Genomic DNA, 27,383 nt, shown 5'->3' with positions numbered 1-27,383 from the left:
AAGGGAGTGTCTACAAAAGAGAGAAAGGTACTTATCACTTGTAGGCGCCTAAATGGTGCAGTTTATTTTAGTTGCAGTGTATTTTAGTTGGAATATTTTTTATTTAAAAAGATGTAAATTCATAAGTAAGATAAATATTGTTTATTATTTCATAATTCAAAAGGATTTAAAAAGATTTAAAAATGCTATTTACATATGTACAGTTCATTGATATTGTGTGAGTAAGATATGACTTTTATTGTGACATCTAAAAACCAGCCTTTGGAAGAGATTCATCAAAGAAACTGGATCTAACCAAGAAGCGTCATTTTGTTTATTTTCCGGTATCCACTTTATGTCGGGTGAACGCCCCTTTAGGAGACCTTCGGTTAGGAGACCTTCGGAGTCCTGAGGTTGAGAATAAATCAAGTCCCCTTAGCGCTGTAGATGGCGGTAGCGCACGTCTTGAGCAAACACCTCAAAAATAGAAGAAGAAGGAGGGGACAACGCCCCCTTAGGAGACCCAACTTGAGCCCACGCTTTTGCGTTGAGTGGGCGTGGTTTGCATTATCTTCCTCTTATCCAGTATTTTTGGATTCATCTTCATGCCAGGGCATGCCAGGGGAGCGTGGTCAGTAGGAAGCAGAAGGAGATCGGAGCGCAATATTTTTTTTACCTCGCCCTCGGGCTCTCTTTTGGACACTGAAAGACTTTATTTTGTGGATATATTTTATGTTTTTGTAATGTTACGTTAAGTTTTCATATAAACAGTTAAAACTAAGAAGTGGAGTCGTGGATTTAGTTTTTGGAGTGTTTTCCATACAAGGGAGTCTGACGAGCGCCAAGCTTAAGTTCCAATAACGACAGTAAGAACCTACAATCACTTTTTCCTGCCTTACACCTGCACCTGAACAGCTGAAGGGCTGTGCACAAGGACTTTCATGCACTTTGAACTCTAGGGACATTAATAGTATCAATACATTTATGCAACGGTGAGTGTTTTTCTGTCTCCAAGTAAACTGACAGCCTCATGGAAATGGAATATTTTGCTTTGCCAAATGTTTGCTTTGCCTTGTGCATGTCCAGTAATACAACCGGTAAGAGGGATTGCTTCACTTTAGGTCAAAAGGTGAAATAAGAAAACCGTCAACATTGGACATCAAATAACTTGAGGAACAAAACTGCAGCACGTTCTGAAAGTTCATATTTAAAAAAAGCCTTTCATAAAAACTGCATAACTCTAGTGTCTCATAAACACATTTTAGCCTTGAGTTTTAGTGACACAATTGTATACAATTTATACAATTTTATACAATGATATACTATATTTTATACAATTTTATACAAACTGCATGTATGGTTCTCAAGTTTCAAGTTTCAAATTTATTTATATCGACAGTATAAAATAGTGGTTATGAATGTTATTTGGTGTGCTCTCACAACAATACAACTACACAAAACTAGGGGGGGGGGGGTGTTGGTATGAAAGAAAACATGGGGTACATAAATAAATCAACAGGGGATGACATACAAAAACATTGTAGACATTGAAAAGTGCAATGGAATATTTAAAGTGCATGGTATGTACAGAATAGTAGTAGCATTGTACAAAGCAAACTAAGGAGGTAGGAAGGCCAGGTAGTGGAGTAGCTGTAAAGTGCTAGTGCGTATTTATGTGACGGATGGCTTGTGGGTAGGTACTGTCCCTGGAGCGTGTGGTGTTGCTTGGGATACTGCGGTACCTCTTCCCTGAAGGCAAGAGTGTAAATAGGTGGTATGCTGGGTGTGTAGGTGCTGTTGTACAGTCAGCAGGGACAACAGGCACCATACAGGGAACAGGAAGTTGTTTACCGTGTTGGAGGGAGGAGGGCCACAGACACTACAGACTAAATTATGACTAAGTATGCAGATCATGCAGCACACAGTGCAGCCAACACGAAAATTGCAAAGGTCTTGGAGAGGCGGCGATTAATGCTCTGCCATGATCTTGAAAAGAAATATCCAAGGTCACATTCAAAGGGGAACATGTTTGGCCCTACTCTCTAAGTGTTGAATTAAGAATTAAAAATGTGGCCCTGCAGCGGCCTAACGGTGGGACACACTTGTCTGCCAAGTCGCAGACCCGGGTTCGATTCCCGTGTCCGGGTCATTTGCCAATCCCGCCCCATCTTCCTCCCCATTCACTTCCTGTCCATCTTTCATACTGACCTATCATCAATAAAGTTAAAAAAAAAAGACACACACAAAAAAAGAATGAAAATCCACCTTATTACCAGCCCCCACTAACCCCGCTCATTTCAACGTTTGTTTTTCGTGCTACCACAGGATTGCCGGTTTGCGAGCTCCTGTCCAGCTGCCCATAGCCCTTCTGAATGATTTAGCATTGGCAACTGCTATCACAATAGCAATGGCGCCACCCTTGTAACCGTGGATACTAAGATCGATTATAGTGTGCGGGATGTCCATGTGTCTATGGGTGATGCCAAATGTAATATATTGGTAACACTTTAGAATAATGGATGCAAAAAAGCATTATAAAGACTTAATAAATAATTAACTATTGATGAACAAAACATTAACAAATGTTTGTAAATGACTAGGAAATGTAAACAAATGCTTGTAAATGACTAGGAAATGTTATGTTAATATTTTATATTTATCAAACATTTACAAGTTGCTTGTAAATGAATAAAATACTCTGTTATAAGGTGTGTAAAATCTTGCAGATATCATTTGTAGATATTTTATAAAGCATTAATAAAGCTTAGTTAATAATAAAAACATTTGTTAATGTTTTATTCATTATTAGTTAATTATTTACTGAGTCTTTACTAAGGAACATTATTATAAAGTGTTACCAATATATTGATTGACATTGGCATCAGGGCCACTGACGGATTATACTGGTCCCAGGGCAAAGTAATCTGAAAGGACCCTCCAACTATAAATACAATGTAATGAGCACAAAATTCTGGGCCCCCTCTCTCCCTGGGCCCGGGACAACAGACCCTCTGTGTTATCAATCTTGTCAGTCGGCCAAATGGAATAAATGAGACCAGTCGTGTTCCGCCTGTCTCCTGGCTTAATTATTTACTGGTATGGATATATTGTCAGTAAGGTAGTTGTTAGAAACCAAATATATTACACCAAACTTACTGGCCATGATGAAATACCGTCCAGACGAGCCTTTGATCTCTGCCTTGGTTATCGCCTGAAGACAACCCTGGCATGTGTGAAGGTACTGCCCCTTATACATCTCTGATTCAACTATAGAAGGAAACAAAAGTACACAGAAAACATGAAGTGTTAATTCAACGTAGAGTCATTTTACTTTAACATCTTAGATTGAACATATATTTTGGTCCCAGACTACTCTCTGTATTGTTTTTACTGTGTATACAGTAAAACATCCATATTTTATGCATGTATACAACATTTGCCACACAACAAATCCATAGTATTTTATTGCATGTATTAAAATACAAAAAATCCTGGTTACTTAGACATGTTCAGAACACAAAGCGGCACTGAATTCAAACCAGGAGCTTCACCTCCCTCACCTGAGAGGACCTCTTTCTCTCCTACAGTTGAAATTTCAGACCCGTACGTGCATAGGCCTACACCGCCCCTGGAGAGGCATTCAAAGAAGAATTCAAAACCACAAAGAGGCTTTCAAAATGTGTGTGTTTTACATGTACATACATACATAATTATGTATATACATGTACATACACAATACATTATTTAATACTATGCGCTTTCACTTATTGAAATATAATCATACAGCATGTTCAATGTACCTCTATTATGTGTGAGGTAGGTATCAAACAGAGAAATCTTTCACATGGTCTCTACTCACTTTCTCTCCCCCATATGAAAGTGACTTGTTTGCTGTTTGGGACCGGTTTCAGTTCAAACCATGAGCTTGAACGTTCAGAGTTTCATGTAGGGACCTGTCTGCAACAGCTATCCCAACAGTCCAGTTACCAAATATCTAGCAAAAACATGACAGACAAAAAGACAAACAGACAAACAACCAATCAAACCAACAAAAACAAACTGTAACATATAAAATGTGAAATACAAACAAAACAATCAAATGTACACTCTGCAAGTGTAGGCCTATGCAATCTTAACATTGTAGGCTACACTTCAGTCCAGGAAGAGGACGTACTTGCAAGTCTTGCAGCTATTCATAACATAAAGAAGAGCATTTCTTCCAGCTTTTTTTGGTAAATGGTATTTTGCAATGTACAGTAAAAAAGGCAACATTGAACATGTTTTGTTCACCAAGTTGATGTCCTCTGGCTTCAAATATTTTACTAAATCATCGCACTCTTCAGAACCCACTGCCCACGAGCAAAGTGCGAGTAGACCTACTATGGACACACTTGCAAAATGTGCCATGATTGCAACCCTGTCAGCCTCAGAGTGCAAGCTCTAGTGGTCGTCGCAGAATTTAGCCCAGTGAAGAATGGGCGGGTGAAGAATGGGGGGGTGGGCCCAGTTGAGGGTAAAGGAAAATGTGATTGGGCCCAGTTGAGGGTAGGCCTAAAGGGCGAGTAGAGATGATTGTTCAAACTCTACCTTCAATACAAGGAGTGAACTAGACGTGTCTATTGTTTTGTAGCTACACAAACTCGACGAGAATGAAAACGAAACATTAACTCTTTAAGTGTTACGTGCATTTTTGATCGCACTGGCAGCCAACGCGATAGATAGGAAGAAAGAAGTGGCTCATTTTACGAGGTATAGGTCGCACGAAGCTAAATGTTTCCTCGGAAACACTTTTCAACTGCCCAAATATATCTTCAGCGTCGTAACTTGCAAGTGCGTGTTGTCTTCGGTTCGTGTAAACAAAACGACAAAAGCATGGGCAACTTATTTAATGAAGAGCTCACACAGTCCGTAGCCTGACGAAGGTTAGAACAAGGAAGAAGCTTGTTCTCGAGGACAGAGCAGGCTGGCCGAGAGCCAGCGTTTCCTGCTTTTGCTGTCTGCATCATTAGGTCGCTTGGAGCCAGAGGGGCGTAAGTGGCATTTGACCAACTTTACAGGAGAGCCAAAACAAAATTTTGACCACTATTTAATCAACTATATTTATCCACCTTTAACCACAACATCATAGCCATGAACATACTTAAATGAGGCAGACATGAATTAAAAATATGATGTCATATTGACATACTGAACATATTCTAAAATCTTGAAAATTGCTAAAAATAGGCCTTCTGAAAAATATGGCCAAAAATGCATGATACGCCTTTTGGGCACCAAACATTTCGAATGTTAAGAGAGGGAAAAGGACGTATCTGCTCATTCTTGGTTTAAAACAATGTGATTAATTAGTCATGATTTCTTCCTTTTATTTCAAATAGGCCTACTGTATACAACAAAGACATTCTGATGTGTCAGTACCTCCACTTCTCAATTTAGTGTAAATGCAATGTACCCAGGCCATTTCCATCCTATACAAGTACACAATTCAATGCTCACCCCTGTTTTTGCATCCATTTAGTGCTCCAATCTCATTTATTACTTACCATTTATGTTTTTAATTTCAAACACTTGAACAGTGTAACATTTACTGTACTTACAAGCATTTCAATTTCAATTCTATAGTTTGTATGCACTTCACTGGAGATACGCCCTTTTGCCTCCAACACCGATGGCCACTTCTGTGTTAGGTCTTTGTTGTTTTGTTCTTTTATGCAATATAGGTTGAGTTCTGATATGTCTTTTTGACACGGTTAGATAGAGCTCATCAAGACCTTTAATTTGATATATAGAACTCATTTTTGTCAAAAATGCCACTTACGCCCCTCTGGCTCTAAAGGGCGGGTTATACTTCCTGGCAGTGCCACGGAGTGAGCTTGTTGCAGCCATGATGCAGCTAATTTTGATTTATGCCCTGTTTTGAAGCGTGGTCTGCGTGATGGCTCAAACTGCCTTCAATACAAAGAGTAACCTAGACGTGTCGGTTGTTTTTTTAGCTTCACAGACTCTACGGCAATGGAAATGAAACATTAAATCTTTGTCACGAACATTTTTGATCGCACTGGCAGCCACCGCGGTAGTTTGGAACAAAGAAGTGGCTCATTTGTCGAGGATAGGTCGCACGAAGCGGAATGTTTCCTCGACCTCGGAAACACTGTTCAACTGTCCAAATAACTTCAGCGTCGTAACTTGCAAGCGCACGTATTGTCTTTGGTTCGTGTAAATAAATGAAACGACAAAGCACGGGCAACTTATTTAATGAAGAGCTCACAGTCCGTAGACCGACAAAGGTTAGAACAAGGAAGTAGCCTGTTCTCGAGGACAGAGCAGGCTGGTCGAGAGGACCAATCAGAGACCTATTTTTTCTCCTTCCCGCCCTTCACTCCGTCGCTGTCTGCATCATTCCCTGCGTCGCGACACAATTTTGGGGAGGTGCCCCAGAGTACCTGCGTGATGGGGGTGGCTTCACTCCGTTAACTGCGCGGCTCACTGTATCACGACGCAGCGACTCTGATCTCGAGGCATAAACCACCCTTAAGGCCTCGAGGTGCGATCGATTTCGAATTTTGTCGACCGATGGACAGAAAACATGTGAGGGATAGTGATGGGATTTTCGGCTCTTCTTTGAGATGCGGTTCTATTGGCTCTTCTAACTATTTCGGCTCCCAAACGGCTCCTTACATATAAGTTTACATTATTCATAAATTAATAGTTTTCATTTTATTTTACAACATTTTGTTTCATTATTGACATTGTGAAGCACTTTGGGCAGTGTATACTGTGTAAAAGCCTTTATGAACAACACTTTTATCATAATCAGTCGTTAATAATGACCCAACATACCCAAATACAAAGTAAATTAAAAAGGTACACTATGCATTTCTGATCACTGTGAGTGTGTCTGTAACACCTGCTCTATCCACTGGCACTTTTAGAGGATACACACAATGAGAGGGAGGGGGAGAGAAGGACAAAACAAACAAAAAAACAAAAACTGCTCCCAAAAAAAATCCAAAACGGCTCCCATTGCAGAGCCGGTTCCTGTCATTCACTTCAAAGAGCCGGCTCTTAGAGCCGAACGGTTCGCGACCGACACATCACTAGTGACCGAGAACTTGTTGTCACGATGTGGGTGTTATTACAACAGCACATTTAAAGTCGGCCACCACGAATATGAACTCGTCCCAGTTTGCTCTTTCAGATAGGACAGTTTTAAAATGACATAAGACCGCAAACCCATCTCGTGGGGATTGAACCCAGGTGTTCAATATGTAGCTTTACTATGGCGCGCCAACCACAAAGGCCACTCTGTTTCGTGCACTTTCATACATAAAAGACAACATAAGTCACTCGCAACAGGTGTGTTTCCACATTCATCATCAGCAACTGAAGACTCCCTGTGTTTTTGATGCAGTTTCGAACCGGAGACTTCAAGAATGGAAGTCAGGCGCGCAACCACTACTCTAACCGTCGAGCCGGCTGCCCGCGGAATAGTACAGATTTTGTAACCAACGGCATACATTCCTAACGTGGCGAAGATGGAGCATCTGACGACAGGGTGGTTTGTTTCTCTTTTTTACTGTTGCAAGTGGGTTGTGCGACCATACATATGGATGATACCACTCTGAGTATGCTGCATTTGAGCATGAAATGCATTTCAGCGTGTAGAAAATGAAGCACGTTCAACTACACACACATGAATCACATGAGCTATGAACACCAATCACGGCAGATTCCTCACATCATGGAGGAGGTCTTCTGCTGAGCAGTTGCTCTTGTGGTACTGTGTGGCTGCTTGACAAAACTTTTGTTCCCGCGATGGTTTAACGCCATGTGACACGACTGCCGCGCAGAGGTCACTCCCTTAAACTGCGTCGTGAACGGAAATTCTAACCAGGATGCTTCACGCGGACACAGTGAGCATGCTCGCTGCCTAGCAAATTTGCGCCATCATGAACGACCTTAATATCACCCTTAAAAGCTCACACATCCAAACGTCTGACCTGGGGGCAGGACCAATAAATAGCCAGATATAAAGAGAGAAAAGTCCGCTGCAACCAGTTTTTTTGCTCTCACTTATTTGTTTCAGGTAGAAACCCCTCTTCAGACGTCAGGTTAGGGTGGGGGCCCAGGTCACACGACTACATAAGACATCAACACACACACTGCCAAACACATACTGCCAAAGTAGTAGGCCTAGCCGAGTAGGCAAACTCAGGGACGTATTAGGATTCCATGGGCCCCTGGGCCAGACACCAAGAAAGCCCCCCAACCGTGGATGTTGCTAGTTTACAAACTTATTCAGGGTTGTAAGTCAGATGTGAAAATCTATGTTGTTGGGGGTTATGGGATGGGAGCTCAGTTGTTAAAAGTGTGATTTCAACGCATTATGAGAATAGAAATACAGAAGCTTGGGATTCAGGGCCCCCTTGACTGTTGGGGCCCTGGGCCCAGTAGGCCCATGCAACAATCCGTCCCTGGGTAAACTGCTTTAGAAATCATCGCAAACAAGGTGATAAGGTCTTGAGATGTAAATAAGTCCTCAAAACAATGTTGCCTCACACTTGGACTCAATGCTGTATGCAGGCCTTGACTGGGATTGAAAAACAGCCTAGGCATGTTTGGCCTACACCAGCCTTTCACCTAGCCCCCATGATTTTGTATTAGGGCTGCACAATACAGTATATCGAAAATGTATCGAAATCGTGATGTCAAGAGTGGCGATATGCGCATCGCGACAATGACTTAATTATCGATGACCAGAAAAACACTTTCTGTGCTGTCCAGTCACTAGCTGATTGTCAACAAATGTGTGAGAAGCCCGCCAAAACCAAAGCCACGTCCCCCACACAGACTGACAAAATAGTGACAAGAAAAACACTCGCCAATATTTCTAAATATCGTTTAACTATCGTTATCGAGGTATTGCATGCTGTTATCGAGTATCAGGTTTTTTTGTATGGTGCAGCCCTATTTTGTGTGATGTAATGATCAGTTCAGTCTACTGTCTATATTAAAGGTAGACAACTGAGCCGGCCCACCTACATTTAGGGCTGGTCTCTAAGGAAAAAACAACAACCAACCGAACAAAAAAATAACAGCATTAGAACCTGAGGACTGTGGCCCACTGGGAAAATGCCCTGAATGTCAGATGACCAATCCAGCCCTGGTTGTCTGTTACCTTAGTAACCATGTGCCTCCCAGCAGCAATGTGATTTAACCACAAGGTTTGTTGCGCAACTGAAGTGTTTTGGGGAGCAAGGGAGCAATAGGCTACAAGAAATGCATGATTGTACGACATGTGCAACTCGTGGTTTTGAAAAGGGAACCCCTATGATTCGTTTTGTAAGTGCACACACAGCAACTGTTGACAGCGGCCAACCAACTGACGTTTGTTGATTTAGTAGGCCTGCTGCCAACCCTTCTCTGCATGTTAAGATAGGTCCACTGCTAGAGTACAAATTCACTAAAATCACATGAAAAGGCCTCTTGAATTAATCAGTGGAAAAAAAACACAACAATCAACAATGCATCATATTTATCATCTATAGTAGCTTATATAATGGAAACATGTGTAATGCAGTAACTGCCATTGAGTACTGCATTTCCCTGTAGCATAATACCATGGTGTTTGGTCTTACAGACACACACACACATAAGCATGCACGTACGCACACACACACGCACACACACATGCACGCACGCACGCACGCACGCACGCACGCACGCACGCACACACACACACGCACGCACACACACACACAGCACATAGTATGTTTCTGCATTCAGAAATGGACGCAGAGAAGAGTCGAGGTGTGAATACCCAGAAATGAATACAGGCGTAAAGCTGGGCCTAGCAATTTGCAACCATTCCTTTCACTTTGTCTACAGCAGTGGTTTTCAAACTGCAGGTCGGGTACCCCTGGGGGGCCGCGAGAGGATGCAATGGGGGTCTGCGGCAGGTTGGCAGAAAACGTATAGCAAAAAAAAAAAGCTGAAAAAAAATGAATAAGCTGAATAACTAAGACAAGGTAACTAATAAGATGACAAATATTCATTTTATTTGATATATAATAATAACCTATTGCATCATGTTACTCTATTGGTAATAATGGGGCATTGCCTCAGAGACGTAGATTATAGTTGTGAAAGGGGGCACAGAGCAAAAAAATGTGTGTGGCACGACCCATGAAGTGCTGGACTGCTTTTAATTGTAGACTTGCAAAGTAGGCCCTCACCTAAATCTCCCTCTTAGACGGTGGGCTAGATTTCGTAGCTCCTTTAGAAAACGAGTTTCGTTCTCACTCTCGAGTGGCAACTTGATTTTTCTAATATAACCTCCTGACAATATGTAAAGCAATATTCTGCCTGTTGCCACGCTGAAAAGTTGCACGTTGATATTAAAAATAACGAAAATAAAAAAGACTGGGGATGACGTCACATAATGCACAGTCAATGGGAAGTCTCCGCCCCTCAAAGTTGAAAAGGGAATATTTATCCGCATATCGGGCTTTTTTCATAGGCAGGTAATTCACTTAATCGTTGAAACAACGTAGGCATTTAATTCCTGACCATTTTGCTGTCACTGGAAAAAAATAACACAGCTTGCATTTCTTTACTGACACGTAGTTTTTTTTGGCAAATTGATCTACCCCCGTCACCTCATTGCTCTATTGCTTTGAGGGAACAGACCTGTCCTCTTTTTGACATTTATCTCTCGTTGCCTAATGATGGTCAGACAACCGAACACTAACAGCAAAAAAGAGCACTTCTGAAAGTTTGAGAGAATATTTTTTTTTGCATGTACACAACAAGTGAGGCCACTTACCCCCCAACTTGTAACGTTTTGCCATGAAATCTGACGGTTCCGGGTAGCATGCACACGCTAGCTGTATTCTGCCTTGTTGACTTTGTATTGACGTGACGTCACTCGGTCGGCTAGTTTTCGTTGTCATTTTTATAAATCAATGTGCAAGTTTTGAGGATGGCAACAGCCAAAATATTGATTAATGGGTTGTCAGGGGGTTATATAAGCAAAAATAAAGTTGCCACTCGTTAACACCAACGAACTGACAAGATATGAGACTGGGCCCACCACCTATCTCTCCCGCTCTAAAGAAATGCTACAGGAAGTGAGGTAACACAGAATCATGTTACTGACAGAGGCGGACATTCCAATAGGCAAACCTAGGCAATTGCCTAGGGCCCCTACCAAATCTGTCCTCGATAGGGGCCCTCACCTGTCGCACCAGTCGAGTTAAAAACACACAAACAACACGTTGATCTTAATTTGTCACTTATGTAAAGTAATCAAAGATCTATACGAGACAAAACACTAACCTAGAACTAGAACACAGAATTTTCGGTGTATATAATGATTTTCGAGGGCCCCAAAATGGTTAGATCCGCCCCTGGTTACTGACAGTTGGAGTCTTATCCTAATAGCAATCAAGACTGGGGATATTATTTCAGTGCTATCCACTACTGAGGCCTACTGGCAAACACAGTATTATTGCCTCTTACCAACTAAGAGAGAGCACATATAAAACAATACATAATCATTGAAATATTATGTATGAGCTTGAGGTCCATATTCAGATTCCTTTAATGTAACAGCCCTGTTCCTTTCCGTCACTAGCAGACAGCCTAAGAAGGGAAGTTGAGGTCTATAGGGCTGTCCTTTGGAGGATGATGTCAGGACTGAATGCTGCTGCAAGCTTTTTCATTGCCCTCCCCTTGTCTCATACGCGCATATTAAAGCAGCCAGCTCCACACTGAGGTAAGCCTGACACTTGTCTGTATTGTTTGAGAGAGGCAAACGGTAGCCTACACAAGCCTTAGAGGTGGTGTTTAATAAATAGGCCTAATTGATTTGTGTATTACAATATGTTGATACTTTATTTATCTTATACAGGATTTCTTTCTTTGTCTGTACCACTACAGTACCTTCACTTCTGTAAATGACATGTCTCTCTCGCTGTCTCATTCTCTCTTCTCATATTTCTGTCTCGATCTCAGTTTCTGTTGTTAATACAACTGTCATCCTCTTGCATTTGTTTTGAGCCTGTGTGTCTGTACAGTTTCTTTCTTTTTTTCATTTTAGTGTTTGAATTATGATTACTTCATAAGAGCAAGCAGAATAGATTTTCATAAATGTTCCGCCCAGATGTAAAGTAATTAGGTCAATGGAATGATTAAAAAACGAAACTCAGACAGGGACACTCATTCAATTAAGTCAAACTTCAAAAAAAAAGTAAAACTGAAAAATAGGTCTGTTCGTCTGTGCTACTTCAGTGTACTTAGCAGCCAATAGGCCTACATACAGCACTGTATGTCAAGGCGATTGTCAGTGTGTTCTGCTAGCGTGAGATGACGTGTTCAGGAACACAGCGCGCTATCGGCGGCCCCATGTCTAGCAAAAGAGAAGCTGCGGTTTGATGTCTTTGCACGCACGTCTAACACCACAATAACTTCCTTCCTGACAATGTTTGCCAGACACCTGAATCTGAATGGTATCTTTCAGTGGAGAAAAGGGCTAAAAATGTTTTTGTGTTCAAGAGTAAATTTCACTTTGTCAAATCTGTCAATTTGTTAATTTCACTTAAGTTACCATGACATGTTTAGCCGCTCTGTCATGTGATATGTAGGCACAGTTCAATGACTAATAGTTTCAATTCTTTTCAATTACATTTCAGAACTCAAGCATACTGTGTGTTAAGCGCATTGTAGTCTAACTATTCCTCGGTTATGGATAAAGAAGTAGCCATACATCAGAAAAAAAGATTTAAATCCTTCACAGTGTATAGATATATTTTTGCCAGGAGTCATGAAAATGAGAGCATCGAAAGTAAACATAATACAAACACATACTGATGAATAATTTTTGAATTACTATTACTACTATTTTGTCGAGGCAACAGATCGTTGCTAGTTGTCGTTGCTAAGCTACTGGTGTGGAAACAGTTTGTGGTGGATACATGCAAACATGTGGTGACTGACTGATCTGCCATGAACTGAATGCATCTCCACGAATCATGACCCTGTAAAAGTTTAAACAATCCCAACTTTTAAATAAGTGTAAGACAAAAGAAGTTTCAGTTAAGTCTCAGAAAGTGACTTTCATGTCAGAGTCACTGATGCAAGATGGAAGATTGATATGATTCACAGATGATATGTAGCCTACGGTATCTAGCAGCATCAGTCTTCTGAAAAAAAAGATAATAAATGTAATAAATAGGCCTAATTGATTTGTGTATTACAATATGTTGATACTTTGGTTGCAATGTGGCCTTTGCATTCAATGACAATTGAAATCGCATGCATGTGAAAAACTCTGGAGCTGTTTTTATAGGTACATGACATGAATGCATGTAGTGTGTATATACATGCATGCATAAAAAGGCTTGTGCTAAGTACATGTACATGCTGCTGGGAGGTCTGTGGTGATAGTCAGGCTTTTGCCGCAGCTAAGTAAGGCATTGCTGACTAGCTGTGGTGGTGGTGACATTTTCTGCATGTACTGTAACTTGCGAGAAGTCATCAGCTTCCAAATAAATTTGCCAGGAAAATATGCCCCCATTGTGCTAAAACGCCTACACCGCAAAGTAGCCTAACCCTGCTTAAGACAGAGAGAAGACAGACTTTTTTCCCTTCAAATTTTCAATCAGTAGCCTACAATCTTCAGTCATATGTTAGTTAGAAGTAAGCCACATATCCTTAATGTGAAATCTGGTAATACATTATTTTACAACGATACCGGACACCTTACTTAGGTCACACACACACACACACACACACACACACACACACACACACACACACACACACACACACACACACACACACACACACACACACACACACACACACACACACACACACACACACACACACACCTTCTGCCCTACTTGTCTTTGTGCAGTGGGTGTGGCTTTTTTAGGGAGGTGTTCTTCACTCACCAGAGTTTAAAATGATTGGCTCTGCCTTCTGTCTTTACCCAGTCCCTAACGTCTGCCCATGCTCTAGAGCAGGGGTGGGTAACCTATGTCTCGAGGGCCATTTGCGGCCCTTGAGGCCGTTTTGTCCGGCCCCTGACATATTTCATTTGAAGCTGCATAACATTAAAATTGACATATTTTGTAAAGGATTCTTAGAAATTATATTTGCAATACAATTCAGTTATATTCAGGGGCAGGGGTGTAGCAGCAAATTTTGGGCCCTATGTATACAATCAGCTCCAATGGACCCTCCTACCATATATCTTCATAAATGGGACTGTGTGTGGGACTCCATATACATGGGGCCCTGGTGACTCAGTCACACTTTACCCTCCTAAAGGACACTCCTGTTCAGGGGACCTAGAGAAAGTGGGGTCTGTTTTAAAGGTGGCTGCCTTCAATGAAGGCCTAACGTGCAGGGGGAAATCCTGGTTTGTGTTCATAGTATGGCCCTTGGAGGACTTTTACGGCCCTTGGAGCAATTTGAAGTGGCCCCTCGAATAAAAAAGGTTCTCCACCCCTAGAGTTCAGATGTATCACACCGTTGCAGTCAGGGCTCTAAGTAAATTCAGTTTGACTGGTAGAAAAGAAAGCTAGCCCCTTTGACCCATTAGTGAGTGTACTGCATGTATGTGGCTGGTAAGATTTACCCCTTAGTGCAGAGCCTATGTTTTAACCTTACTATCCCCAAAATTGTCATGGCTATGTCTTAATCTGTTACTTAAAGGTGCACTGTGTAGAATGTGGCCAGAATGGGTACTGCAACTATGCTGCTCATTGAAACTGTGCTGCCTATTGCCAAATTGTATCTTTTCATGAATATTTATTAAATAGTTAACCAATATTTACTAGTTTAACCAAAGGACAGTAAGTTTTGCAGCTAAAAATGTCTATTTCTGGAAATTCAAAATGGCAGACCATGTATGAAAAGTGTAATTTTCCCAGTCATAATGAATATTTGTGGGGGTGGTAAGTATTCATTAAAAAGGTAACATTTTTGAATGGGCAGCATGGATTCTGGGAATAAGCTACAAAAAAATCTTGCACGGTGCACCTTTAAGGCTCTCTGTACTAATGGTTTGTATTGGCACTGCCCTCACGATCCGATTCGATTACGATTCAGGAGGTAGCGATTCGATTCGATTCGATTCTATGCGATCCGATCCGATTCAATTCTACAATGCATTGCAATGCATTACATTTCTACTGAAAGCAAAGCAAATGTTTAATCAGTCATGATGAGGCAATACAAGTAGTCAGCTACTGAGCAACAATTTATTGGCTGTTTTCTGTATCAGTCTATATCAGTCTTGCAATGTTTTGAAGTGCTTTTATTTAATTTAACATTCATTTGTTCCCGAAATATCCATGGAAGTAATTGAAATTGAAAAAAAATGCCGGATCGACTCTGGAACTTGCCGGATCGATTCTGGGTTGTCCATGCCCTAGATTGCATCGCCGAATCGATCATTGTTGACACCACTACTCGGTACTGTCATAGCAATGCTGTGATGTAGTTGATTATTTTCAGCAAATAGTGAATAGGCCTGTCGGCGACCCCATCTACAGTAAGAGGCTACCACACTAAAGTTACTAAATTGGAGCCCTGTCTACGTTGTAATGCAGCACTTCACAGACACTGTTTGCTGACTCTGTGATTCTGTGGTAGAATAGAGACCCCTGCCAGTGAAACTCACCAAGGCCAGCCCCTCTGAACAAAACAAAATGTAACGTATGCGCTAAACAACCAATTATTGACCATGATGACATTTGGCTTCAAAAGACTGAAATTACCAGTCTTATCTAGTACCTGCCTGCCTGCCCATTTTGATTAACTTTCCTCATGTCTCTGTCTCTGTCTCTGTCTCTGTCTCTCTCTCTCTGTCTCTGTCTCTGTCTCTGTCTCTGTCTCTGTCTCTCTCTCTGTCTCTCTCTCTCTCTCTCTCTCTCTCTCTCTCTCTCTCTCTCTCTCTCTCTCTCTCTCTCTCTCTCTCTCTCTCCCCATTCTGGGAAGAGCGGGGGCATGGAGGTGGTCAGAGCTGTTTGGGTCAGCTTTCTCTTCAAGGGCATGCTGGAGGTCCTTGTATAAGCCTCCATTGGAGAAACGTGCTGCTGATTTACAGTTGCGCTTAGTTCATGGAGCCATAGTCACCAATAGGCACATAGCGCACCTGAATCCAGCGGTGGGGAGGGAATGCCTGTTCAGTGGGGAGGAGGAAATTGTGGACCATGTGTTTATTTTTTGCAAAAGACTGGAGGGACTCTTTTTTTGTTTACAGGGATGGGCAAAATGTGTTGCAGCTGCCTTTCTCACACTGCAGTTTTGTCACTGGTCCTGCTTACAGGGTTAAGGTGAAAAGGGAAGTGTGCCTTTTCAATTTCTTAGTGGCCTCAGCCAAGTTGACCATATGGCGAACCCGAAAAAATAAAAATCTTGGGGAGGGGACAACAGACCCCGTGGAAGTTTTAAAGGGGATGGTGGGGTGTAGGGTCAAGGTGGAGAGGTTGGTGTTGAGGCTGTAAGGAGGGAACTGGTTTGTTTTTGTTTTTGTGTTTCTTTGCTTTGCTTAATAAAATAATTATGATGTTCTGACGGCTTTGCAAAAATTATTTTGAATCTTTGGTCCAATAAAGGACTTTTTAAACCTCTCTCTCTCCTTCTCTCTCTCTCTCTCTCTCTCTCTCTCTCTCTCTCTCTCTCTCTCCCCCTCCCTCTCCTCTGCAGCATTCACACAGCCCCTGTCCTGGTCTCCAAGGGGCAATGCAGCCCATGTGGTTTGTGGTGATAGTCCTTCTTCCTTGGTTGGGACAGAATGACGCCCTGGGTATGTTTATTACTGTACACAAAATGAACTCTAAGCCAGACAGGAAGCTATTACTCCATTATTAGTAATGGAGATTTTATGAGTGCAAGTGCAAAGGGTAGTGCGCTGAGTCATGGCGCTCTAGATCGTCTAAAAAGATACAATGGCTCTTATTTACAGATAAGATTGTAAAAGACATGTCAAGTTAAGGTGACATTGCTCTCATAAAAAAATAATTACATGAAGAATCAAAGAGGCTCACACATCATTACCTTGGGCCATTCCTTGGAATAGAAGGCAAGTGTGTATTTTCCACTTTTTTAAGTGTCACATATTTTGAAAAATGAAAAAGTAGAACACAGTAGTTACTTTGTTGGTCCTTGAAGAAAATCAAGGAAAGTGAAACAAGACATTATGAAAATAAAAGCATGAGCATTATAATGTTGAACATACACTTTTGAAGTCTGTCTGTGTCTCTCTGTCAATCATTCTCTCTCTGCGGCTGCGTGCACGCATGTGGCATGTTAATGTTTACACCTGTGTCATTCAAATTATCCCGTCAGTGTGCCAGCCGAAATCTACATGTGCAGAGTGTTTGAGAACCCCTGGCTGTGACTGGTGCAGTCAGAAGGTGAGCAACCCTCTGCACAAACACAGCCATACGCTGGGTCGCTGACAGCTTTTTCACAGGACAAAATTATCTGAAAGGGCCCCCCCATCCAAACGATGTAATGAAAACCCAATTCTGAGCCTTTCTCTCCCTGGTCCCAGAAACAACTGACCACTTTGTCCCCACTGTCGACTTTCCTAGCCTGGTCCATACATACTCCTTCATGAACGGTTCCTTTTTCAGGGTAGTGTAGAGAAACTAACGGGGGACAAAGGGTTCAGTTGTCGGGCCCAGGGAGGAGGGGGGCCCATAATTGCATCCACATTACCTTGTATGTATTGTGTGTGGGGCTCCTGGGCCCGGCCAAAACCGTCAGCAGCCTTGGCCATACTACTGTACCATATAGAAAACTGAAATGCTTATTAAACTGGAAAAAGTACTATCCTCTCTAAGATACACCAAGCTAATTAAATATGTGTGCCCCCTGCATGTTTACCTTCGCCAAGACAAAGTCGGCGAAGGTTATGTTTTGACCGCTGTGTATTTATTTATTTATTTGTGAATATGTTTGTTTGTTTGTATGTACTTCGTATAACTCAGTCAGAACTGAGACGATTTTTATGAAATTTGGTGGGATGATTGGTCATGACCCAAGGAACAATCGATTAGTTTTTGGGAGTGATTGGGTCAAAGGTCAAAGGTCAAGGTCAAAATGTTTGTTTGTACTTCGTATAACTCAGTCAGAACTGAGCCGATTTTTATGAAATTTAGTGGGATGATTGGTCATGACCCAAGGAACAATCGATTACTTTTTGGGAGTGATTGGGTCAAAGGTCAAGGTCAAGGTCACGAAAAGGTCAAACTCAGAAAGAAAGAACTGAGCCGATTTTTATGAAATTTAGTGGGATGATTGGCCATGACCCAAGGAACAATCGATTAGTTTTTGGGAGTGATTGGGTCAAAGGTCAAAGGTCAAGGTCACAAAAAGGTCAAACTCAGAAAGAAGAACTGAGCCGATTTTTATGAAATTTAGTGGGATGATTGGCCATGACCCAAGGAACAATCGATTAGTTTTTGGGAGTGATTGGGTCAAAGGTCAAAGGTCCAGGCCAAGGTCACGAAAAGGTCAAAAACGTAAATTGAGCCGATTTTTATGAAATTTAGTGGGATTATTGGTCATGACCCAAGGAACAATCGATTACTTTTTGGGAGTGATTGGGTCAAAGGTCAAGGTCAAGGTCACGAAAAGGTCAAACTCAGAAAGAAAGAACTGAGCCGATTTTCATGAAATTTAGTGGGATGATTGGCCATGACCCAAGGAACAATCGATTAGTTTTTGGGAGTGATTGGGTCAAAGGTCAAAGGTCAAGATCAAGGTCACGAAAAGGTCAAACTCAGAAAGAAGAACTGAGCCGATTTTTATGAAATTTAGTGGGATGATTGGCCATGACCCAAGGAACAATCGATTAGTTTTTGGGAGTGATTGGGTCAAAGGTCAAAGGTCCAGGCCAAGGTCACGAAAAGGTCAAAAACGTAAATTGAGCCGATTTTTATGAAATTTAGTGGGATGATTGGTCATGACCCAGGGAACAATCAATTACTTTTTGGGAGTGATTGGGTCAAAGGTCAAGGTCACGAAAAGGTCAAACTCAGAAAGAAAGAACTGAGCCGATTTTTATGAAATTTAGTGGGATGATTGGCCATGACCCAAGGAACAATCGATTAGTTTTTGGGAGTGATTGGGTCAAAGGTCAAAGGTCAAGGTCAAGGTCACGAAAAGGTCAAAAACGTAAATTGAGCCGATTTTTATGAAATTTAGTGGGATGATTGCTCATGACCCAAGGAACAATCGATTACTTTTTGGGAGTGATTGGGTCAAAGGTCAAGGTCAAGGTCACGAAAAGGTCAAACTCAGAAAGAACTGAGCCGATTTTTATGAAATTTAGTGGGATGATTGGCCATGACCCAAGGAACAATCGATTAGTTTTTGGGAGTGATTGGGTCAAAGGTCAAAGGTCAAGGTCAAGGTCACAAAAAGGTCAAACTCAGAAAGAAGAACTGAGCCGATTTTTATGAAATTTAGTGGGATGATTGGCCATGACCCAAGGAACAATCGATTAGTTTTTGGGAGTGATTGGGTCAAAGGTCAAAGGTCCAGGCCAAGGTCACGAAAAGGTCAAAAACATAAATTGAGCCGATTTTTATGAAATTTAGTGGGATGATTGGTCATGACCCAGGGAACAATCAATTACTTTTTGGGAGTGATTGGGTCAAAGGTCAAGGTCAAGGTCACGAAAAGGTCAAAACGTAAATTGAGCCGATTTTTATGACATTTAGTGGGATGATTGGTCATGACCCAAGGAACAACCGATTACTTTTTGGGAGTGATTGGGTCAAAGGTCAAGGTCAAGGTCACAAAAAGGTCAAAAACGTTTTTCTTTGCCAAGCACTATATGCCAGAAGAACGTGTGCATGCTGAATTGAATAAGAGGTCAAGACTGGGCCAAAAATGTAATATTACGATATTCCGGTCCCATTTAAATGAAACTAACACCAAAATTTGGAGAATGTTATGCCCCACATTTTGAAGATGGCCAGAAAAAAATAAGTGGCGTAGGCGAAGGTTTGCGCTCTACCGAGTGCCCATTCTAGTTATTTATCTATAAGAGTATCATAAACAATAAATATGCATAACATTTACTTAAGCATGTTAACTACTGAACCATGATATGAAAGAGCTTAATACACAGCCCCTGTTACAAATGAGCTATTGCCAGAATGGCAATGACTAACTCTAAATGTATTACTAAAGGTCCTGTTCATTGTCATAGTGGTTTTGTACTATGGTAGCTAAGATTTTCCTGTGACTCTTACAATGTTCCAGCGGTGTGTGTTGAGGGGCTACCCCATAAACCCTTAACCCCTTAATGCACACTGTACCTCCAGTGGCACGCTGTAATAGTCATTGAAAAGTTAGCTACCATAGTACTACAATACTATTACATAACACAGGGCCTTTAGTAATGCACAGCGACTTGGTCATTGCCATTTTGGCAGCATCAAATTTATAACGCTGTGTTTTAATGGGTTCATTTTTAATCAATAATCTGAATTTCTCTCTGTCTCTCTGTCTGCCTGGCTCTCTCTGTCTGCCTGGCTCTCTCTATCCATATGGACCGTGGCTTCCAGAACTTCCTCAAGGCAGGAGAGTCAAATGAACGCCGATGTGACTCTGCGGAAGCTCTGAAGGCTAGGAAGTGTCACACAGTGGTACCAGATTCCCAGTCTTCTAGCTACAATGGGAAGAATCGTGAACTAGGAGATCAAGGAGATGATGGAGTGGTCCAGTTGAAGCCACAGACCGTTAACCTTGATCTGCGTATAGGTAAAAAACAACAACAACTATGTTTTGTATGTTGTCTATTTTTTTTTATTTATTATCCAAGCTCTCTTTTACTTCCTAAATACATTGTCTTGTAGACATTGTTCCTGTAAACATTATCCTATCAAATCAAGCTATAGATAAACAGTAAAAGGAATACAGTATACTTATAGACACTCACCCATTCTCGTCTCGCCTTCCTTTTTTGCCAGGCCAGCCCCTTGAGGTGGAAGTCAATTTCCAGCGTGCTGAAGGCTATCCCATAGACTTGTATTATCTCATGGATCTCAGCTTCTCCATGAAGGACGACCTGGACAAGATCAAGAACTTGGGACAGGACATCCTCCTCATTTTAGAGCAGTTCACAAAGGACAAGCGCATAGGTGATATAAAACACAAGTGCCATTTCTAACTCTCTATATGATCTATATTATCAACATTGCATGTAGTTCACTTGAAGGCATACTGTGGAAGGGCCTTTGCTGTGCATTGTGGGTAAGATGGAACTAATACTTGAAACTTGATAGCATAACTGAATTATAGAAAATGTATAAGCTAAATAGGCTTCATTCAAATAGGCTTCATTTATTTAGCATCATAAGTCCACTGCCGGTTTTCTGGTAGGCCTACATCTCAACACAGCGCGACTCGGCCGCCACTTTTTGCTTTACAGTTGAGCTTTGTCGTGCCCAATCGAAAAGCAAAAAGTGGCAGCCGAGTCACGCTTTGTCGAGCTGTAGGCCTACCAGAAAACCGGCAGTGGAAAAGAGCCTTTAGTGTCTTTGAACATACTATCACACAAAAGTGTAATTCGATTCCAACCCGACATATACCTGTTTTTTTAAATGATCACATTTTAACGCGCCTTCCATTTTCTTCTCCTGTTATTTTTTTCCGTTTGTTTCACAGGCTTTGGTTCGTTTGTGGACAAGGTGGCGCTGCCCTACGTGAGCCAGCTGCGGCCCAGGCTGGCCAACCCGTGTCCCAGCAGCATGGAGGTGTGCCAGCCGGCCTTCAGCTTCCGCAACGTGCTCCGCCTCACAAAGGAGGCAGACGAGTTCAAGGACAAGGTGAGCCAGCAGAAGATCTCCGGGAACCTGGACGCCCCGGAAGCAGGCCTGGACGCCATCATGCAAGCAGCCGTCTGCCAGGTACGCATTCTATAGCCTGTTTTTCCATATACAACCCGGCTGTGCTGTGCCGTGTAGAGCTGAGAAGTGCTGTGAAACCAGCCCAGTTTTGCCGTTTTTCTACATAAACCCGACTGTGCCGTCTCATGCGTGCCACGTCCAGCTGAGTGGTGTTTGTGTTTCCATTACAAATCGTGTTACATGGAGTATGGTTGGAGTTACGATTTTGGTTGTCACGTAGCATTGCTAGTTGACTTGAGGTAAGGCTGACTGATCTCACCTATCAAAGTATGCAATACATAGTTTCAGCGACATCAGATTTGGATACTAAAATGTTGATTTCAGCCTTTGATTTTAATATCAAAGTAATACAGTGTCGAACTAAAGAGCAGTCCAAGAGAGTTGATCTGGTGGATTTGTTGATTCCCCGGTGAGGATGAGCTGGTGCGGATTCTGGGTAGTAGACAGTGAAAGACCCGCTCAGTTCGCTTCAGCTGGTTGGTTGGTTTTCAAGCTGAGTCGAGCTGTGTTGTGCCTAATTGAAAAGCAACAAGTGTTGGCCGAGTCGTGCTGTGTTGAGCTGTATGGGGTAGAAAATGGGCAGTGGAAAAGAGCCTTACTTTACTCTATTGAGTTTGTTCTGTTATAGACCGATAGATCTAAATATAGTCAAGTCAAGTCAAGTAGGTTTTATTGTCAATTTCTTTACATGCACTGGTCATACAAAGAATTTGAAATTACATTTCTTGCTTTCCCATACAGACATAGACTAATCTAGGTAAGGACATAGACAGTATAGACATAGACAGTACTTATACATGGACTTAAGACAGTATGGACATAGACAGTGCTCATACAGACATTTAAAGTGCAAGACTGGACAACAGAAGACTTGTAGAGGACATACATTAAGAGGTATTTGTTGTGCTTTTGTGCTTTTCCTAAAAGTCCTTTATAGCGTTCTGACATGGTATAGTAGCATTTTGAAGAAAAAATAAATATTAAAAAAGGTCTGTCAAGTACATCAGCAGCAGTGTGTGTGTGTGTGTGTGTGTGTATGTGTGTGTATGTGTTTAGTGCAGGTAGAAGGTGCGGTGTGCGTCTTGTGTGTGTGTTCGTGTGTGTGTGTGTGTGTGTGTGTGTGTGTGTGTGTGTGTGTGTGTGTGTGTGTGTGTGTGTGTGTGTGTGTCAGTGTGTGTATGTTTGGGTTTAGTGCAGAAAGTGCAGTGTGCTTGCGTGTGTGTGTGTGTGTGTGTGTGTGTGTGTGTGTGTGTGTGTGTGTGTGTGTGTGTGTGTGTGTGTGTGTGTGTGTGTGTGTGTGTGTGTGTGTGTGCATGTTTTGAGTTAGTGCAGGTTGAAAGTTCAGTCACAAGTATAGTAGTGCAGGTGGAATGTTCAGTCGCAGATATGGTGGTGGGGGATGGGGGGGGGGGGTTGTCAGTGGCCTTGCTGGCTAGAGGCTGACAGTGGAGGGAGAGTGGGTTGAGTGTTCAGCATCTTGATCGCTTGGTGCATTGTGCTGCTCGCCAGCCTGGTGGTACGGGAACGGAGGCGCCTGTACCTCTTTCCAGAGGGCAGGAGGCTGAACAGTTTGTGTGCAGGGTGGCTTGTGTCTTTGATGATCATCAGTACTTTCCGGGTGAGGCGTGTGGTGTAAATGTCCTGCAGGGAGGGGAGTGGTACTCCAATGATCTTCTTCGCTGTGTTCACAACACGCTGGAGTGTCTTCCTGTTTTTCTCCGTGCAGCTTCCTCCCCACACTGTGATGCAGTTGGACACGACGCTCTCTATGGTTCCTCTGTAGAATGTTGTCATGATGGAGGGTGTAGCACTTGCCTTCTTTAGTTTGCGCAGGAAGTAGAGACGCTGATGGGCCTTCTTCGCCAGTGATGTAGTGTTGGTGGTCCAAGAGAGGTCGTCGCTGATGTGCACTCCAAGGAACTTGGTGCTGCTCACTCTCTCCACAGCATCGCCGTCGATGGTCAGTGGTGGCAGTTGTTTTTGGACCCTTTGGAAGTTGACAACAATCTCCTTGGTCTTGTTGACATTCAGCAGGAGGTTGTTGTCTTTGCACCATCTGGCCAGCAGGTCTACTTCTTCTCTGTAGTGAGTCTCATCGCCCTTGGTGATGAGGCCCCCAGTGTTGTATCATCCGCAAACTTCACTAGATGGTTAGTGCTGTGGGTCGTTGTACATAGACTGGCATTGGAATCACCATGAGACCCTTCGCCCCCGGGCCCCTGGGTGCCGGCCCCACTGGCCCGGTCCATAAGTTGTCCCTGTAGCTGACTTAACCCTTTCCCATCTCATTATCGTCTCCTGAAGGGGGAGATCGGCTGGAGAAACGTCAACAGGATCCTGGTCTACACATCTGATGACACCTTTCACATGGCAGGTGATGGGAAACTGGCAGGCATCTACAAGCCCCACGACGGCCGTTGCCACCTGGATGCCAACTCAACCTACGACAGTATGCTACAGGTGAACACAGAGGAAACCATCTTTCATCATGTTGTTTCATACACAGAAAAAAATGCAGTGCTAATTCAACACTTAGAGAGTACTCTGGGATGAGAAGCAGTCTAGATGTTACATCAATAATCTAATGCCTCTCAAAACAACGCGACTCGAACGCCACTCTTTGCTTTACGATTGAGCTGTGTCATGCCTATTCGAAAAGCAAAAATTGGCCGAGTTGCACTGTGTCGAGCTGTAGGCCTACCAGAAAACCTACAGTGGAAAAGAGGCATAAGTGTTGAAGGAACCTCCTACATTCCATTCTCCATTCACTCTTTGCTGCAAAGACTCAACTACATCATAACAACATTGATATGACATTACTGAAAGCCTTAACTCCTTAGCGCAGAGAATCTGTCTGTTATAGCCGAGCCCTATCTCACGCCTTTCGTAAAGTCTTCACGAAAATAATAGATTAATATTCGTGGTGCATTCACGTTATTGCCCGCCTTTCGTAAAGTCTTCACGAAAATAATAGATTAATTTTCACGCTGCCTATTCACTTGAATTGCCCCACTGCTGCTATGGTTATCCAAACGTCTGCAGGGGCGGGGAGGGGGTGCTGACAGAACACTGCTGATAGACTCGGGACTCACTAATTCAACGCCCTTTCGGTACTTACGCCTTATGTCCCCTAAACCTAAACCTAAACCTAACCCTAACCTTAACCCTACTTAACCCTAAACCTAACCCTAACCCTAACCTTAACCCTAACCTTGACCCTAAACCTAACCCTAAATTGCTTGTTTGAAATGTTTGATTACCATGTGACGGTAGGCTACCGAAAGGGCATCAAACTAGTGGGTCGCTATGCAACAGTCGGGCAATTCAAGTGAATAGGCAACGTGAAAATTAATCTATTATTTTCGTGAAGACTTTACGAAAGGCGGGCAATAACGTGAATGCACCACGAAAATTAATCCATTTTTTTCGTGAATACGTCACGAAATGAGTGAGATACGGTTGGATAGCCTTATTGTCACCAAAATGGTAATGGTAGTCTTAATAGGTCATTTAAGACTCTGTATTGTTATTATGATATATATTAAGTTATTATAGTCAAGTGTTTTCCCGTCAATGGACTCATCTGCAGTAAGAGGCTATGTACAGTAACAGATTAAGACTCGGCCGTTACAATTTTGATGTCAGTAGTGTTATAACATAGCCTCTGCACAAAAGGTTAAATTCAGTGTTAAGTAAAGGGCTCAAAGGCAGGTGGAAAATATTTTGTAAATGTTGCATAATCTCACAGATGTCAGTGTCTCATGGATAGAAATAAGTCTGTATGTGGATCAGAGTGTATGTATATGTGTGTGTTTATGTGTGTGATTTTGTTCTACAATGGCTACACCTGCCTATAATCTTTGTCAGTATGTACTGTATCTATGGACATAGACATGTATAGGCATATTATAATGTAAACTTCTTTTATTTATTTCTCTGTAGGATTATCCCTCTGTGGGTCATCTTGCTAAGGTGCTAAAGGACAATAACATTCAGCTCATCTTCGCTGTGACTGAAACAGCCTTCCCTGCATACAAGGTCAGCAATGCATGCATGCTTGCACACACACACACACACACACACACACACACACACACACACACACACACACACACACACACACACACACACACACACACACACACACACACACACACACACACACACACACACACGCACACATGTACATATCATATATGCACAGCACAGCCAATATGTTACTTCATCTTGCAATCCTACAGTACCGATACAGTTTAAAGGTGCACTGTGTAAGATTTCCAGAAGTCATGCTGCCCATTCACAGGTGTTACTTTTTTTTAAACAAATACTTACCACCACCATATAATTTTTAGAATCCATTATGAAAATTGCACTTTTCATACATGAAAAAGGGATCTTCTCGATGGTCCGCCATTTTGAATTTCAAGAAATAGCCATTTTTAGCTGCAAAAATTGCTATACTTTGGTCATACATCCTACACAGTGCACCATTAAGCATGTGAAGGGTTGCCATTTGAAGACTAATCCACTGGACATGCTGTTTTGTTTTTCACATCACGTTTCATAAGCCTGTAGAGGTTATACTGTACATTTGTTTTTTGCAGTGGTGTATGCACACACACACCATACATGGCCTTACCCTGTTGTGATCTTACATGCTATATTTCTTGCAACAACCTTACCACACTAAAAGATTTCCTATTTTACACCTCCGCTCCGGGTGTGACAATGGAGCCATGTTTTAGAGAAGCCAGAAGTGGGACAGAATTGAACACGGGTCCTCAGATTTATATATATTTGTTTCATATTTTGTGCATTCCACTGCGTGGTATAATTTGATTTTATTGTGAAATTCTTTGGGATATTGTTCACATATACTGTATATCAGGAGTGGGTAACCTATGCCTCGAGGGCCGTTTGCAGCCCTTGAGGCCGTTTTATCCGGCCCCCGATATCATTTTAATGTTATGCAGCTTCACATTAAATATGACATATTTTGTGAAGGAATGTTCAAAATTACATTTGTAATACTACAGTGTATATTCAGGGGACCTAGAGAAGGTGGGGTCTGTTTTAAAGGTGTCTACCTTTAAATGCCAAAATTGCATGGGGAAATCCTGATTTATGTTCATAGTACTCAGAGGACTTGTACTGCCCATGTGGGAATTTGAAGAGGCCCCTCGAATGAAAAAAGGTTTCCCACCCCTGCTGTATATACTTGTGAAATTGATGTGATGTTCTCTGCTGTGGTGTATGCACACACGGACCATCCATGGCCTTATTCTGCAGCGATCTTGCACACTACATCTGGTGTGTCAACCACACACTTAAAGACTTCCTCCTTCGCACTTCCCTTCCTGTTGGCCTATCAACTCTCTCTACAGTATGATCTCACTCTGACCCTCCTCACACCTCACTTTTTCTTTCTTTCATGCTCTTCTCTCTCTGTCGTCCTTTTTTTTC

At 42.2% G+C, this 27,383-nt stretch overlaps 1 protein-coding gene across 1 annotated transcript in view; it reads left to right on the top strand.

Moving 5' to 3' along the window:
* The first annotated feature begins 582 nt into the window (after positions 1-582).
* LOC134452619 (integrin beta-7-like) overlaps positions 583-27,383 on the top strand; it is a 34,840-nt gene continuing 8,039 nt past the window's right edge. The window contains exons 1-9 of the mRNA XM_063203101.1: positions 583-971; positions 11,618-11,755; positions 16,699-16,798; positions 17,341-17,408; positions 20,577-20,772; positions 20,982-21,152; positions 21,679-21,920; positions 24,225-24,380; positions 25,863-25,958. Coding sequence (XP_063059171.1) covers positions 16,735-16,798; positions 17,341-17,408; positions 20,577-20,772; positions 20,982-21,152; positions 21,679-21,920; positions 24,225-24,380; positions 25,863-25,958 — 993 coding nt within the window. The 5' untranslated portion in view covers positions 583-971; positions 11,618-11,755; positions 16,699-16,734. The remainder of the gene's footprint in view (positions 972-11,617; positions 11,756-16,698; positions 16,799-17,340; positions 17,409-20,576; positions 20,773-20,981; positions 21,153-21,678; positions 21,921-24,224; positions 24,381-25,862; positions 25,959-27,383) is intronic.

This window comes from Engraulis encrasicolus, chromosome 7 (genome assembly GCF_034702125.1).
Source record: "Engraulis encrasicolus isolate BLACKSEA-1 chromosome 7, IST_EnEncr_1.0, whole genome shotgun sequence".
Classification (NCBI taxonomy): domain Eukaryota; kingdom Metazoa; phylum Chordata; class Actinopteri; order Clupeiformes; family Engraulidae; genus Engraulis; species Engraulis encrasicolus.
This window is presented reverse-complemented; position numbering and strand designations above follow the sequence as displayed.